Below are 14670 nucleotides of genomic sequence, written 5' to 3' on the forward strand. Positions count from 1 at the left end.
CTGATAGACTATCATCATACTGCATTATGGGGCTGTCTCCACCTTTCCCTCTGATAGACTATCATCATACTGCATTATGGGGCTGTCTCCACCTTTCCCTCTGATAGACTATCATCATACTGCATTATGGGGCTGTCTCATCACCTTTCCCTCTGATAGACTATCATCACACTGCATTATGGGGCTGTCTCCACCTTTCCCTCTGATAGACTATCATCATACTGCATTATGGGGCTGTCTCCACCTTTCCCTCTGATAGACTATCATCATACTGCATTATGGGGCTGTCTCCACCTTTCCCTCTGATAGACTATCATCATACTGCATTATGGGGCTGTCTCCACCTTTCCCTCTGATAGACTATCATCACACTGCATTATGGGGCTGTCTCCACCTTTCCCTCTGATAGACTATCATCACACTGCATTATGGGGCTGTCTCCACCTTTCCCTCTGATAGACTATCATCACACTGCATTATGGGGCTGTCTCCACCTTTCCCTCTGATAGACTATCATCATACTGCATTATGGGGCTGTCTCCACCTTTCCCTCTGATAGACTATCATCATACTGCATTATGGGGCTGTCTCCACCTTTCCCTCTGATAGACTATCATCATACTGCATTATGGGGCTGTCTCCACCTTTCTCTCTGATAGACTATCATCATACTGCATTATGGGGCTGTCTCCACCTTTCCCTCTGATAGACTATCATCATACTGCTTATACTGTACCCATCCAATCCTTTGTAATATCCATGTGCTTAGGAGGTTAGGGGTTTGGGGTCAGAGGTTAAGGGTTGTTTCTAGACAGGGACAACATGAGCATGAGGCTAAAGACCTCATACTGAGACCTCCTCGTACTGAGACCACCTCATACTGAGACCTCCTCATACTGAGACCTACTCATACTGAGACCTCCTCGTACTGAGACCTCCTCGTACTGAGACCTCGTCGTACTGAGACCTCCTCGTACTGAGACCTCCTCGTACTGAGACCTCTTCGTACTGAGACCTCTTCGTACTGAGACCTCCTCGTACTGAGACCTCCTCGTACTGAGACCTCTTCGTACTGAGACCTCCTCGTACTGAGACCTCTTCGTACTGAGACCTCCACATACTGAGACCTCCACATACTAAGACCTCTTCGTACTGAGACCTCCTCGTACTGAGACCTCGTCGTACTGAGACCTCCTCGTACTGAGACCTCCTCGTACTGAGACCTCCTCGTACTGAGACCTCTTCGTACTGAGACCTCTTCGTACTGAGACCTCCTCGTACTGAGACCTCCTCGTACTGAGACCTCTTCGTACTGAGACCTCCTCGTACTGAGACCTCTTCGTACTGAGACCTCCACATACTGAGACCTCCACATACTAAGACCTCTTCGTACTGAGACCTCTTCGTACTGAGACCTCCACATACTGAGACCTCCACATACTAAGACCTCTTCGTACTGAGACCTCCTCGTACTGAGACCTCCTCGTACTGAGACCTCTTCGTACTGAGACCTCTTCGTACTGAGACCTCCTCGTACTGAGACCTCCTCGTACTGAGACCTCTTCGTACTGAGACCTCCTCGTACTGAGACCTCCTCGTACTGAGACCTCCTCATACTAAGACCTCCTCATACTGAGACCTCCTCATACTGAGACCTATCCAGTATCTTCAGCTCTACATGTGCCTAGAGGACAATGGTTAAGGACTAGAGGATAAAGGTTAGGGGTTATAGGTTAGAAAACAGGGGTTAAGGACTAGAGGATAAAGGTTAGGGGTTAGAGGACAAGGGTTAAGGACTAGAGGATAAAGGTTAGGGGTTAGAGGACAAGGGTTAAGGACTAGAGGATAAAGGTTAGGGGTTATAGGTTAGAGGACAGGGGTTAAGGACTAGAGGATAAAGGTTAGGGGTTATAGGTTAGAAGACAGGGGTTAAGGACTAGAGGATAAAGGTTAGGGGTTATAGGTTAGAGGACAGGGGTTAAGGACTAGAGGATAAAGGTTAGGGGTTATAGGTTAGAAGACAGGGGTTAAGGACTAGAGGATAAAGGTTAGGGGTTATAGGTTAGAAGACAGGGGTTAAGGACTAGAGGATAAAGGTTAGGGGTTATAGGTTAGAAGACAGGGGTTAAGGACTAGAGGATAAAGGTTAGGGGTTATAGGTTAGAAGACAGGGGTTAAGGACTAGAGGATAAAGGTTAGGGGTTATAGGTTAGAAGACAGGGGTTAAGTACTACATTTACATTACATTTACATTTAAGTCATTTGGCGCTCTTATCCAGATATAATAGATCACCGGAATGCTGAGTGGCCTTTCAATGCCTCTTTATAAATCCTCTCTATACCTCCTGCTCAGGGTCAATAGATCACCGGAATGCTGAGTGGCCTTTCAATGCCACTGGATGTCTTTCTGTCCACATCTTCAACAGGAAGGGGCCATCATGAGACCACTTAGAGAGGCAGTAGCCCAGACATGGGCCGGGTTTCAAATGGCACCCCATTCCCAATATAGTGCACTACTTTAGACCAGAGCCATATGGAACCCTAATCCCTATATAGTGCACTACTTTAGACCAGAGCCCTATGGCACCCTAATCCCTATATAGTGCACTACTTTAGACCAGAGCCCTATGGCACCCTAATCCCTATATAGTGCACTACTTTAGACCAAAACCCTATGGCACCTTATTCCCTACATAGTGCATTACCTTTGACCAGGGCCCTTTAAAGTAGTGCACTATATAGGGAATAGGGTGCCATTTGCATCCACATGTTCAATACCCAAATGGCAAAAGTACAAAAAATATAATGGTGGAGCAATGACCAACATCAGTTACTGACCTGAACACAAGTGGACTAGTACTCTGAGAGGCTGATAGACTAGTACTCTGAGAGGCTGATAGACTAGTACTATGAGAGGCTGATAGACTAGTACTCTGAGAGGCTGATAGACTAGTACTCTGAGAGGCTGATAGACTAGTACTCTGAGAGGCTGATAGACTAGTACTCTGAGAGGCTGATAGACTAGTACTCTGAGAGGCTGATAGACTAGTACTCTGAGAGGCTGATAGACTAGTACTCTGAGAGGCTGATAGACTAGTACTCTGAGAGGCTGATAGACTAGTACTCTGAGAGGCTGATAGACTAACACTCTGAGAGGCTGATAGACTAGTACTCTGAGAGGCTGATAGACTAGTACTCTGAGAGGCTGATAGACTAGTACTCTGAGAGGCTGATAGACTAACACTCTGAGAGGCTGATAGACTAGTACTCTGAGAGGCTGATAGACTAGTACTCTGAGAGGCTGATAGACTAACACTCTGAGAGGCTGATAGACTAGTACTCTGAGAGGCTGATAGACTAGTACTCTGAGAGGCTGATAGACTAGTACTCTGAGAGGCTGATAGACTAGTACTCTGAGAGGCTGATAGACTAACACTCTGAGAGGCTGATAGACTAGTACTCTGAGAGGCTGATAGACTAACACTCTGAGAGGCTGATAGACTAGTACTCTGATAGACTAGTACTCTGAGAGGCTGATAGACTAGTACTCTGAGAGGCTGATAGACTAGTACTCTGAGAGGCTGATAGACTAGTACTCTGAGAGGCTGATAGACTAGTACTCTGAGAGGCTGATAGACTAGTACTCTGAGAGGCTGATAGACTAACACTCTGAGAGGCTGATAGACTAGTACTCTCTGATAGACTAGTACTCTGAGAGGCTGATAGACTAGTACTCTGAGAGGCTGATAGACTAGTACTCTGAGAGGCTGATAGACTAGTACTCTGAGAGGCTGATAGACTAGTACTCTGAGAGGCTGATAGACTAGTACTCTGAGAGGCTGATAGACTAACACTCTGAGAGGCTGATAGACTAGTACTCTGAGAGGCTGATAGACTAGTACTCTGAGAGGCTGATAGACTAGTACTCTGATAGACTAGTACTCTGAGAGGCTGATAGACTAGTACTCTGATAGACTAGTACTCTGAGAGGCTGATAGACTAGTACTCTGAGAGGCTGATAGACTAGTACTCTGAGAGGCTGATAGACTAGTACTCTGAGAGGCTGATAGACTAGTACTCTGAGAAGCTGATAGACTAACACTCTGAGAGGCTGATAGACTAGTACTCTGAGAGGCTGATAGACTAACAGTCTGAGAGGCTGATAGACTAGTACTCTGAGAGGCTGATAGACTAGTACTCTGAGAGGCTGATAGGCTAACACTCTGAGAGGCTGATAGACTAGTACTCTGAGAGGCTGATAGACTAGTACTCTGAGAGGCTGATAGACTAGTACTCTGAGAGGCTGATAGACTAGTACTCTGAGAGGCTGATAGACTAGTACTCTGAGAGGCTGATAGACTAACAGTCTGAGAGGCTGATAGACTAGTCCTCTGATAGACTAGTACTCTGAGAGGCTGATAGGCTAACACTCTGAGAGGCTGATAGACTAGTACTCTGAGAGGCTGATAGACTAGTACTCTGAGAGGCTGATAGACTAGTACTCTGAGAGGCTGATAGACTAGTACTCTGATAGACTAGTACTCTGAGAGGCTGACAGACTAACACTCTGAGAGGCTGATAGACTAGTACTCTGAGAGGCTGACAGACTAGTACTCTGAGAGGCTGATAGACTAGTACTCTGAGAGGCTGATAGACTAGTACTCTGAGAGGCTGATAGACTAGTACTCTGAGAGGCTGATAGACTAGTACTCTGAGAGGCTGATAGACTAGTACTCTGAGAGGCTGATAGACTAGTACTCTGAGAGGCTGATAGACTAGTACTCTGAGAGGCTGATAGACTAGTACTCTGAGAGGCTGATAGACTAGTACTCTGAGAGGCTGATAGACTAGTACTCTGAGAGGCTGATAGACTAGTACTCTGAGAGGCTGATAGACTAGTACTCTGAGAGGCTGATAGACTAGTACTCTGAGAGGCTGATAGACTAGTACTCTGAGAGGCTGATAGACTAGTACTCTGAGAGGCTGATAGACTAGCACTCTGAGAGGCTGATAGACTAGTACTCTGAGAGGCTGATAGACTAGTACTCTGAGAGGCTGATAGACTAGTACTCTGAGAGACTGATAGACTAGTACTCTGAGAGGCTGATAGACTAGTACTCTGAGAGGCTGATAGACTAGTACTCTGAGAGGCTGATAGACTAGTACTCTGAGAGGCTGATAGACTAACAGTCTAAGAGGCTGATAAACCTGGCATTTGGTCTCTGCTCTCTACTCCACATCTGAATACCTGCTCAACATCTCACATGCTCTCCCTCTCTTTCTCCCTCTCTCCTTCTCTCTGTCTCACTAATCTTCTAACCTCACTTTCCCTTCATCCTGTTTGAGGTCTTCCCACCTAAAGCTCAACTCTTCCAGTCAACCAGCACAGAGAGAGAGAGAGAGAGAGAGAGAGAGAGAGAGAGAGAGAGAGAGAGAGAGAGAGAGAGAGAGAGAGAGAGAGAGAGAGAGAGAGAGAGAGAGAGAGAGAGAGAGAGAGAGAGAGAGAGAGAGAGAGAGAGAGAGAGAGAGAGAGAGAGAGAGAGAGAGAGAGAGAGAGAGAGAGAGAGAGAGAGAGAGAGAGAGAGAGAGAGAGAGAGAGAGAGAGAGAGAGAGAGAGAGAGAGAGAGAGAGAGAGAGAGAGATGAATTGTCGAAGCAGGCCACCAGTCAGTAAGCATCAACGTGCACATTGCCATTCTTACTCCCTAATCCCATTAGGAGAGCCAAAGCATCCTGAGACCTCTGCAACCCAATTACCTTTTAAATCACACTGTTTGTGTCACGGTGGCTTTGAAAGATAAAGACCTTGAGGATGCTGCCTCCAGACAGGATATGAACTGAATGTCTACTCCTAATACACCCTCTATAGGCCAGCTGGGGTAACAGCAGGGGTAACAGCAGGGGTAACAGCCAGGGGTAACAGCTGGGGTAACAGCCGGGGTAACAGCCGGGGTAACAGCCGGGGTAACAGCCGGGGTAACAGGCCGGGGGTAACAGCTGGGGTAACAGCAGGGGTAACAGCCGGGGTAACAGCAGGGGTAACGGCCGGGGTAACAGCAGGGGTAACAGCAGGGGTAACAGCAGGGGTAACAGCTGGGGTAACAGCTGGGGTAACAGCTGGGGTAACAGCTGGGGTAACAGCCGGGGTAACAGCCGGGGTAACAGCCGGGGTAACAGCTGGGGTAACAGCTGGGGTAACAGCTGGGGTAACAGCTGGGGTAACAGCCGGGGTAACGGCCGGGGTAACGGCCGGGGTAACAGCCGGGGTAACAGCAGGGGTAACGGCCGGGGTAACAGCAGGGGTAACAGCTGGGGTAACAGCAGGGGTAACGGCCGGGGTAACAGCAGGGGTAACAGCAGGGGTAACAGCAGGGGTAACAGCTGGGGTAACAGCTGGGGTAACAGCTGGGGTAACAGCCGGGGTAACAGCCGGGGTAACAGCCGGGGTAACAGCCGGGGTAACAGCCATGGTATCAGCTGGGGTAACAGCTGGGGTAACAGCCGGGGTAACAGCCATGGTAACAGCCGGGGTAACAGCTGGGGTAACAGCCGGGGAAACAGCCATGGTAACAGCTGGGGTAACAGCTGGGGTAACAGCTGGGGTAACAGCTGGGGTAACAGCAGGGGTAACAGCTGGGGTAACAGCTGGGGTAACAGCTGGGGTAACAGCAGGGGTAACAGCCGGGGTAGCGGCCGGGGTAGCGGCGGGGGTAAGCGGCCGGGTAGCGGCCGGGGGTAACAGCGGGGGTAACAGCTGGGGTAACAGCCTGGGTAACAGCTGGGGTAACAGCTGGGGTAACAGCCGGGGTAACAGCCATGGTAACAGCCGGGGTAACAGCTGGGGTAACAGCCGGGGAAACAGCCATGGTAACAGCTGGGGTAACAGCTGGGGTAACAGCTGGGGTAACAGCTGGGGTAACAGCTGGGGTAACAGCCGGGGTAACAGCTGGGGTAACAGCTGGGGTAACAGCTGGGGTAACAGCTGGGGTAACAGCTGGGGTAACAGCTGGGGTAACAGCCGGGGTAACTAGCACCAATAAGGTTATATCAAACAGTAGATTTAAAGTGTTAATAGCAGCTGAGAAGTGCTTCTCTTTAACAAAGAAGATTCATGAGATTTTCATAGACAATGTCTTTGACATGTTTATTATAATAAACAAGACTTCATAGAATGTACTCTATTTGAAACAGCAACACAATATTTACAAACCAATCCAGTATGCAAACTCCTGCAATGAATGCATTAAAATAAACACTGCTCCAGGCCTTGGTAATGGAAAGGGAACAGGCATTTGGTATATTATGGAGGGAGGGATGATGGATAAAAATGAACATGAAACTGACGTTGAAAATATATATGTGAAATTCCAATAGCAACAGTGTTAAACCAGTAGATGTGTTCTCTTTCACATCGTGGACACACATTTCCTCTCCCTAGCCTAGACCCTACTAATGGGCATTCTCTGTGTAGGATGATACTTAGACCTGCCTGTGTGATCATGTGGAGCCCAACACGCTCTGCCTCCCTTTCTAGACCTAACATCTCGTACTTCTAAAAATATATCTAGTGCAATTTCTCATAAAGATGCTGAATACATTCAGAAAGGCTCTACGAGGCCGAGTAGTTCCTTACATGGATGTGTCCCATAGGAATACATCCCAAATGGCACCCTATCCCCTATATAGTGCACTACTTTAGACCAGAGCCCTATGGAACCCTATTCCCTATATAGTGCACTACTTTAGACCAGAGCCCTATGGAACCCTATTCCCTATATAGTGCACTACTTTAGACCAGAGCCCTATTCCCTATATAGTGGTTCTACTATAGACCAGAGCCCTATTCCCTATATAGTGGTACTACTTTAGACCAGAGCCCTATTCCCTATATAGTGGTACTACTATAGACCAGAGCCCTATTCCCTATATAGTGCACTACTTTATACCAGAGCCCTATGGCACCCTATTCCCTATATAGTGCACTACTTTAGACCAGGGCCCTATAGGGCTCTGGTCAATGGTAAAGGGCAGTTTGGTGGGACCACCTGCACGGTTCGAGCAAGGATGTATTTTTGTTGCCATGAGGCAGAGAGCAAATTCCCTGCCATTCTACACATGTTGCCATGGCGCTATGAGGTCGCCTAGTACATTTAGTTAATATTTAATCAATTTTATTTGTTTTTTTTTGTTTGAATATTTTGATTTGATTTTTGGTTTTGAATAGCTCAATGGGTATAGACTAAGTCTGGGTAAAATCAATGTGTTTCCTACCTGTGAATATGATGGAAAATCAGTTATTTTAACATAGCTAGTTAACAATGCTAGCAAGCTAGTTAGCTAGTGTGTTTTGGTTTGAATACCCCACCATATTGTTGGCTTGTTTTTATGGTGTCCTGACCCCTGAGGAGGACTGCAAGCTGGCAGGGAGCTGGCAGGGAGCTGGCAGGGAGCTGGCAGGGAGCTGGCAGGGAGCTGGCAGGGAGCTGGCAGGGATGAATGCAATGCCCAGTCTGAGGATTCCTCTGAAGATTTGTGCTGGCTGACATCATTGAGTTAGTGGGAACATAGTAATGAACGTCATCTGGTACAAGGCAGTCAGACAGCTGGGACTGCGAGGCGGGTGAACAGTGCTACCTGCCTGCCACTGGAGGACCTACTCATCTACCCCCTGTTGACAAAACCCTCCCTCTGCTCCAGCTATATGGAGGACCTACTCATCTACCCCCTGTTGACAAAACCCTCCCTCTGCTCCAGCTATGAGGAGGACCTACTCATCTACCCCCTGTAGACAAAACCCTCCCTCTGCTCCAGCTATGAGGAGGACCTACTCATCTACCCACTGTTGACAAAACCGTCCCTCTGCTCCAGCTATGAGGAGGACCTACTCATCTACCCCCTGTAGACAAAACCCTCCCTCTGCTCCAGCTATATGGATCCCACTTGACTGTCGTTCCATATGTTGTAGGCTTGAAATACCCAAAACGTACAACTCTAGCTGACAGTTGTGGTAGTCCAGCCCTCTGTTATCTGCTCTAAGGGCTATATATTAGTTGTGGTAGTCCAGCCCTCTGTTATCTGGTCTAAGGGCTATATATTAGTTGTGGTAGTCCAGCCCTCTTATCTGCTATAAGGGCTATATATTAGTTGTGGTAGTCCAGCCCTCTGTTATCTGCTCTAAGGGCTATATATTAGTTGTGGTAGTCCAGCCCTCTGTTATCTGCTATAAGGGCTATATATTAGTTGTGGTAGTCCAGCCCTCTGTTATCTGCTATAAGGGTTATATATTAGTTGTGGTAGTCCAGACCTCTCTTATCTGCTCTAAGGGCTATATATTAGTTGTGGTAGTCCAGCCCTCTGTTATCTGCTATAGGGGATATATATTAGTTGTGGTAGTCCAGCCCTCTGTTATCTAGCGATAAGGGATATAGATTTTATTTGATGCTTGGTTAGTTGTTTTCTTTTCAAGCACTTTGAGATAATTTTTTAGAATGAAAAACTCTATAGAAGCTGAATAAATTATTATTGTTATTATTATTATTGTGAGGCTGAGATAAAATGTTGCAGTTACTCTGGTCTAAAGTAGAGGACTATATGTGGAATAACGCCTTATAGTGACTCTGGTCTAAAGTAGAGGACTATATGTGGAATAACGCCTTATAGTGACTCTGGTCTAAAGTAGAGGACTATATGGGGAATAACGCCTTATAGTGACTCTGGTCTAAAGTAGAGGACTATATGTGGAATAACGCCTTATAGTGACTCTGGTCTAAAGTAGAGGACTATATGGGGAATAACGCCTTATAGTGACTCTGGTCTAAAGTAGAGGACTATATGGGGAATCGGTGCCAATTGGGATGCAGACATAACAGTTTTCAGCGCCTGGACAGCTCCTCGCGCTGGTCTCTCTCTCCTCAACAACAGAGCTGTTTCTCTGGGCATATAATCTGCCTAGTGTCCATCCCGGGCTGTATCTGTCTCTGAGCTGCTCCCGCTGTTTATCTGTGAAGTATTCCCAGGCTGGCTCAAAACGTCCAATACTAAGCGTCCTATCCACCGATTACGAAGTATCCTAGAATCCCGGCGATTACTACAATAGCAACGAATATGAACCCAGCGATGCATGTGATCATTCCGTTATTGTCACCTCCTTCATCTATCTCATCCTTGGGCTCCTCTTCACAGATGGAAATGACGCCCACGGAGGAGTTCCCGACGCTCAGGGTGGATTTGAGCTCGGCGCCGGCCTCCTGCTTGGCCTCCACGGCCCACGGAGCCACCTGCACCTTCATCTCCATCTCCTCCATCATCTGGCCCACCTGGGTGATCTCAGCCTGGAGCTCCTTCAGGTCGGCAGTGTCGATGTTGCTGTCCGCATCGTACTTCATGTTCTGCACAGACATGGCCCTGGCGGCCACCGTGGTGGTGCTGCCGGTCATGCCCGTCTGGATGAGATGTCTGGTGGGCACCTTGAGGGGGAACTCCTGCCCGATCTCCAAGCTCCGCTTCATGTCCACTTCCAGTAGCTCCATGCTGCTGGTGAACAGCACCCATAGCCTCTCATACTCAGCCCGGTCGTCCTTGCTGGTGGTCTTGTCTTTGAGCAACTCGGTTAGTTTATTCCGGTTGGCCACCGCAAGCTCCTGGGCTTTCTTCCGGGTCTTCTTGAGTTCTTCGCGCAGGTTCTGAGAGTCCGATGTGCTGCCCAGCGCGATGACCAGGTGCCTGTAGCACGCTGTGACTTTGTTCAGAGCATCCAACATGGTTTTACACTCATCTGTGCCCCCCATGGTTGGTTTTTATTTCAAATAAAAGCCCCACCTCTGATCTCTCCCGGCTACATTAAAAATGCATTCAATTAATTTTTTAAAAAGCGGTGCGCAACAACAACAAAAAAAGGATGGTGATCGCGAACCCCCAGACGCACCGTGGTCGCTTGTTGAGCTCGATTCCACTGTCTTTTTATTTTATTTTTTAGTTTGGACAAGAGAACACCATCCACACAAATCCAGTCAAAGCTCTTGTCACGGCGAATTCCTCTCTATCCATGTTCCTGTCTGCGAGCAGCACAGAGAGCCGAGAGAGAAGCTTAGATATTAATGGACCAGTAAATGGCTTTACCTTCGCTCTTTTGCATTGGAGATTAGATGGCCGACGGCGTCAGAGAGACCAGCCCTCCTGCCTGCAGAAAATACATGTGTATCAAAACATTTCTGTTTGTTTGTGGGTAATAATAGTCCAATATATTAGAGACTGTGTAGCAGATTCAGCTACAGGTGTTTCCTATTAAACCTCAGAACAACTCCGCAGTATCCAGACAGAACAACTCCGGCAGCGTCGGCTCGCAACAAAAGAATAACGGAAAGTCCATTAATGCCGTGGCCGTCTTCTTAGATGCACATCTGGATGGTGATGATTATACAAAACAAACGCTGTTAAATGTCAGCTCACCGTGAGAGACAGACCCGTCCCGCTGGACGAACCAAATCAAACTGTGACTAGATCGATGGTTGGTTGGTTGTCTAAGTATCGTGTGGCTTTTTTTCCTTCATCTGAACGGGAGCTGTCCACTTCGGCACGGTGTCTGTCGACGGTGCTGTTTTAAATACCATAAGCGCCTGGTCACATGCAGAACAAGACCGGAGCTTTCAGATGGAGGCATTCTGGAACATTGACAGAGTAGAGAAGCCGAGAGATCCACTGATTGGTTAGTGAGAAAACATCTCCAATGGATACGTATTGTGATTGGTTAGTTATTCTCACACACACACAGCCCCCTCCCTCCCTAGACTACTGTATGTGGTGTTAGTGGATGCCTTTATTAAAGTGATGCTCACAGATGAAGAGGACGCTGAGATATTAACTGTTTCACAAATTGTAGCCTTTTCGCTATATGGGAGTGGTCTAAAGTAGTGCACTATACAGGGAATAGGGTGCCATAGGGCTCTGGTCTAAAGTAGTGCACTATACAGGGAATAGGGTGCCATAGTGCTCTGGTCTAAAGTAGTGTACTATATAGGGAATAGGGTGCCATAGGGCTCTGGTCTAAAGTAGTGTACTATATAGGGAATAGGGTGCCATAGGGCTCTGGTCTAAAGTAGTGCTCTATATAGGGAATAGGGTGCCATAGGGCTCTGGTCTAAAGTAGTGCACTATATAGGGAATAGGGTGTCATTTGAGATTGGGGCATAATTATTGATCCAGCAGCATGTAGACTGCTTAATAATTGACCAATCACTGCAGGGTTAAAAAAGAGGAGGTCCATTTCGAGATCAGACCGTTGGTTTCCCAGAGCCAGATCAATGGGAGTTTTTCATCAATACAATATTTTCTGTTGTGCAGATTTGATTCCATTTCTCCTAGTTTCCTTTCACTTTTAACTTTTGAAGGATGACTTTTTATGACGTAGTTGTGTGTGTGTTCGCATGCTTGCCTGTGTGTCTGTGCATTTGCAAATGTGTGTGTCCTTGTGCTGGTTTGTGGTGTGTGAGTGAGAGAGAGGGTGTGTGTGTGAGAGAGAGTGTGTGTGGTGTGTGTGTGAGAGAGAGTGTGTGTGGTGTGTGTGTGAGAGAGTGTGTGTGGTGTGTGTGTGAGAGAGAGTGTGTGTGGTGTGTGTGTGAGAGAGAGTGTGTGTGGTTTGTGTGTGAGAGAGAGTGTGTGTGGTGTGTGTGTGAGGGCGCTCCTCCTGTGAATATGTACAGTACAGGGATGCAAGTTGTATCTGTTATGGATGTGATCTCTGCTGTGTGGAGGTGAGAGGCTCCATATCTGGTCTGTCTGGAGGGTTGGCTGGTCTGTCTGGAGGGTTGACTGGTCTGTCTGGAGGGTTGACTGGTCTGTCTGGAGGATGGAGGGTTGACTGATCTGTCTGGAGGATGGAGGGTTGACTGGTCTGTCTGGAGGGTTGACTGGTCTGTCTGGAGGGTTGACTGGTCTGTCTGGAGGGTTGACTAGTCTGTCTGGAGGATTGACTGATCTGTCTGGAGGGTTGGCTGGTCTGTCTGGAGGGTTGACTGGTCTGTCTGGAGGGTTGGCTGGTCTGTCTGGAGGGTTGGCTGGTCTGTCTGGAGGGTTGGCTGGTCTGTCTGGAGGGTTGACTGGTCTGTCTGGAGGGTTGACTGGTCTGTCTGGAGGGTTGACTGGTCTGTCTGGAGGGTTGACTGGTCTGTCTGGAGGGTTGACTGATCTGTCTGGAGGGTTGGCTGGTCTGTCTGGAGGGTTGGCTGGTCTGTCTGGAGGGTTGACTGGTCTGTCTGGAGGGTTGACTGGTCTGTCTGGAGGGTTGACTGGTCTGTCTGGAGGGTTGGCTGGTCTGTCTGGAGGGTTGGCTGGTCTGTCTGGAGGGTTGACTGGTCTGTCTGGAGGGTTGGCTGGTCTGTCTGGAGGGTTGACTGGTCTGTCTGGAGGGTTGACTGGTCTGTCTGGAGGGTTGACTGGTATGTCTGGAGGGTTGACTGGTCTGTCTGGAGGGTTGACTGGTCTGTCTGGAGGGTTGACTGGTCTGTCTGGAGGGTTGACTGATCTGTCTGGAGGGTTGGCTGGTCTGTCTGGAGGGTTGGCTGGTCTGTCTGGAGGGTTGACTGGTCTGTCTGGAGGATGGAGGGTTGACTGGTCTGTCTGGAGGGTTGACTGGTCTGTCTGGAGGGTTGACTGGTCTGTCTGGAGGGTTGACTGGTCTGTCTGGAGGGTTGACTGGTCTGTCTGGAGGGTTGACTGATCTGTCTGGAGGATGGAGGATTGACTGGTCTGTCTGGAGGGTTGACTGGTCTGTCTGGAGGGTTGACTGGTCTGTCTGGAGGGTTGACTGATCTGTCTGGAGGGTTGACTGGTCTGTCTGGAGGATGGAGGGTTGACTGGTCTGTCTGGAGGGTTGACTGATCTGTCTGGAAGATGGAGGGTTGACTGGTCTGTCTGGAGGGTTGACTGGTCTGTCTGGAGGGTTGACTGATCTGTCTGGAGGGTTGACTGATCTGTCTGGAGGGTTGACTGGTCTGTCTGGAGGGTTGACTGGTCTGTCTGGAGGGTTGACTGATCTGTCTGGAGGGTTGACTGATCTGTCTGGAGGATGGAGGGTTGACTGGTCTGTCTGGAGGGTTGACTGATCTGTCTGGAGGATGGAGGGTTGACTGGTCTGTCTGGAGGGTTGACTGATCTGTCTGGAGGGTTGACTGGTCTGTCTGGAGGATGGAGGATTGACCGGTCTGTCTGGAGGGTTGACTGGTCTGTCTGGAGGGTTGACTGGTCTGTCTGGAGGGTTGACTGGTCTGTCTGGAGGGTTGACTGGTCTGTCTGGAGGGTTGACTGGTCTGTCTGGAGGGTTGGCTGGTCTGTCTGGAGGGTTGGCTGGTCTGTCTGGAGTGTTGACTGGTCTGTCTGGAGGGTTGACTGGTCTGTCTGGAGGGTTGACTGGTCTGTCTGGAGGGTTGACTGGTCTGTCTGGAGGGTTGGCTGGTCTGTCTGGAGGGTTGGCTGGTCTGTCTGGAGTGTTGACTGGTCTGTCTGGAGGGTTGACTGGTCTGTCTGGAGGGTTGACTGGTCTGTCTGGAGGGTTGACTGGTCTGTCTGGAGGGTTGACTGGTCTTTCTGGAGGGTTGGCTGGTCTGTCTGGAGGGTTGACTTGTCTGTCTGGAGGGTTGACTGGTCTGTCTGGAGGGTTGACTGATCTGTCTGGAGG

At 48.7% G+C, this 14670-nt stretch overlaps 1 protein-coding gene across 1 annotated transcript; it reads right to left on the minus strand.

Moving 5' to 3' along the window:
- Positions 1–10045: 10045 nt before the first annotated feature.
- LOC135552312 (regulator of G-protein signaling 9-binding protein-like) lies at positions 10046–10786 on the minus strand. Its single transcript, XM_064983868.1, has one exon. The coding sequence runs from the start codon at positions 10784–10786 to the stop codon at positions 10046–10048; it is 741 nt and encodes a 246-aa protein (XP_064839940.1).
- Between the last annotated feature and the right edge of the window lie 3884 nt (positions 10787–14670).

The sequence above is a fragment of the Oncorhynchus masou genome, chromosome 2 (assembly GCF_036934945.1).
Source record: "Oncorhynchus masou masou isolate Uvic2021 chromosome 2, UVic_Omas_1.1, whole genome shotgun sequence".
Classification (NCBI taxonomy): domain Eukaryota; kingdom Metazoa; phylum Chordata; class Actinopteri; order Salmoniformes; family Salmonidae; genus Oncorhynchus; species Oncorhynchus masou.

Bases quoted from the DNA above. Each gene is read 5' to 3' on its own strand.
- LOC135552312 (XM_064983868.1), bottom strand. From the start codon at position 10,786: ATGGGGGGCACAGATGAGTGTAAAACCATGTTGGATGCTCTGAACAAA.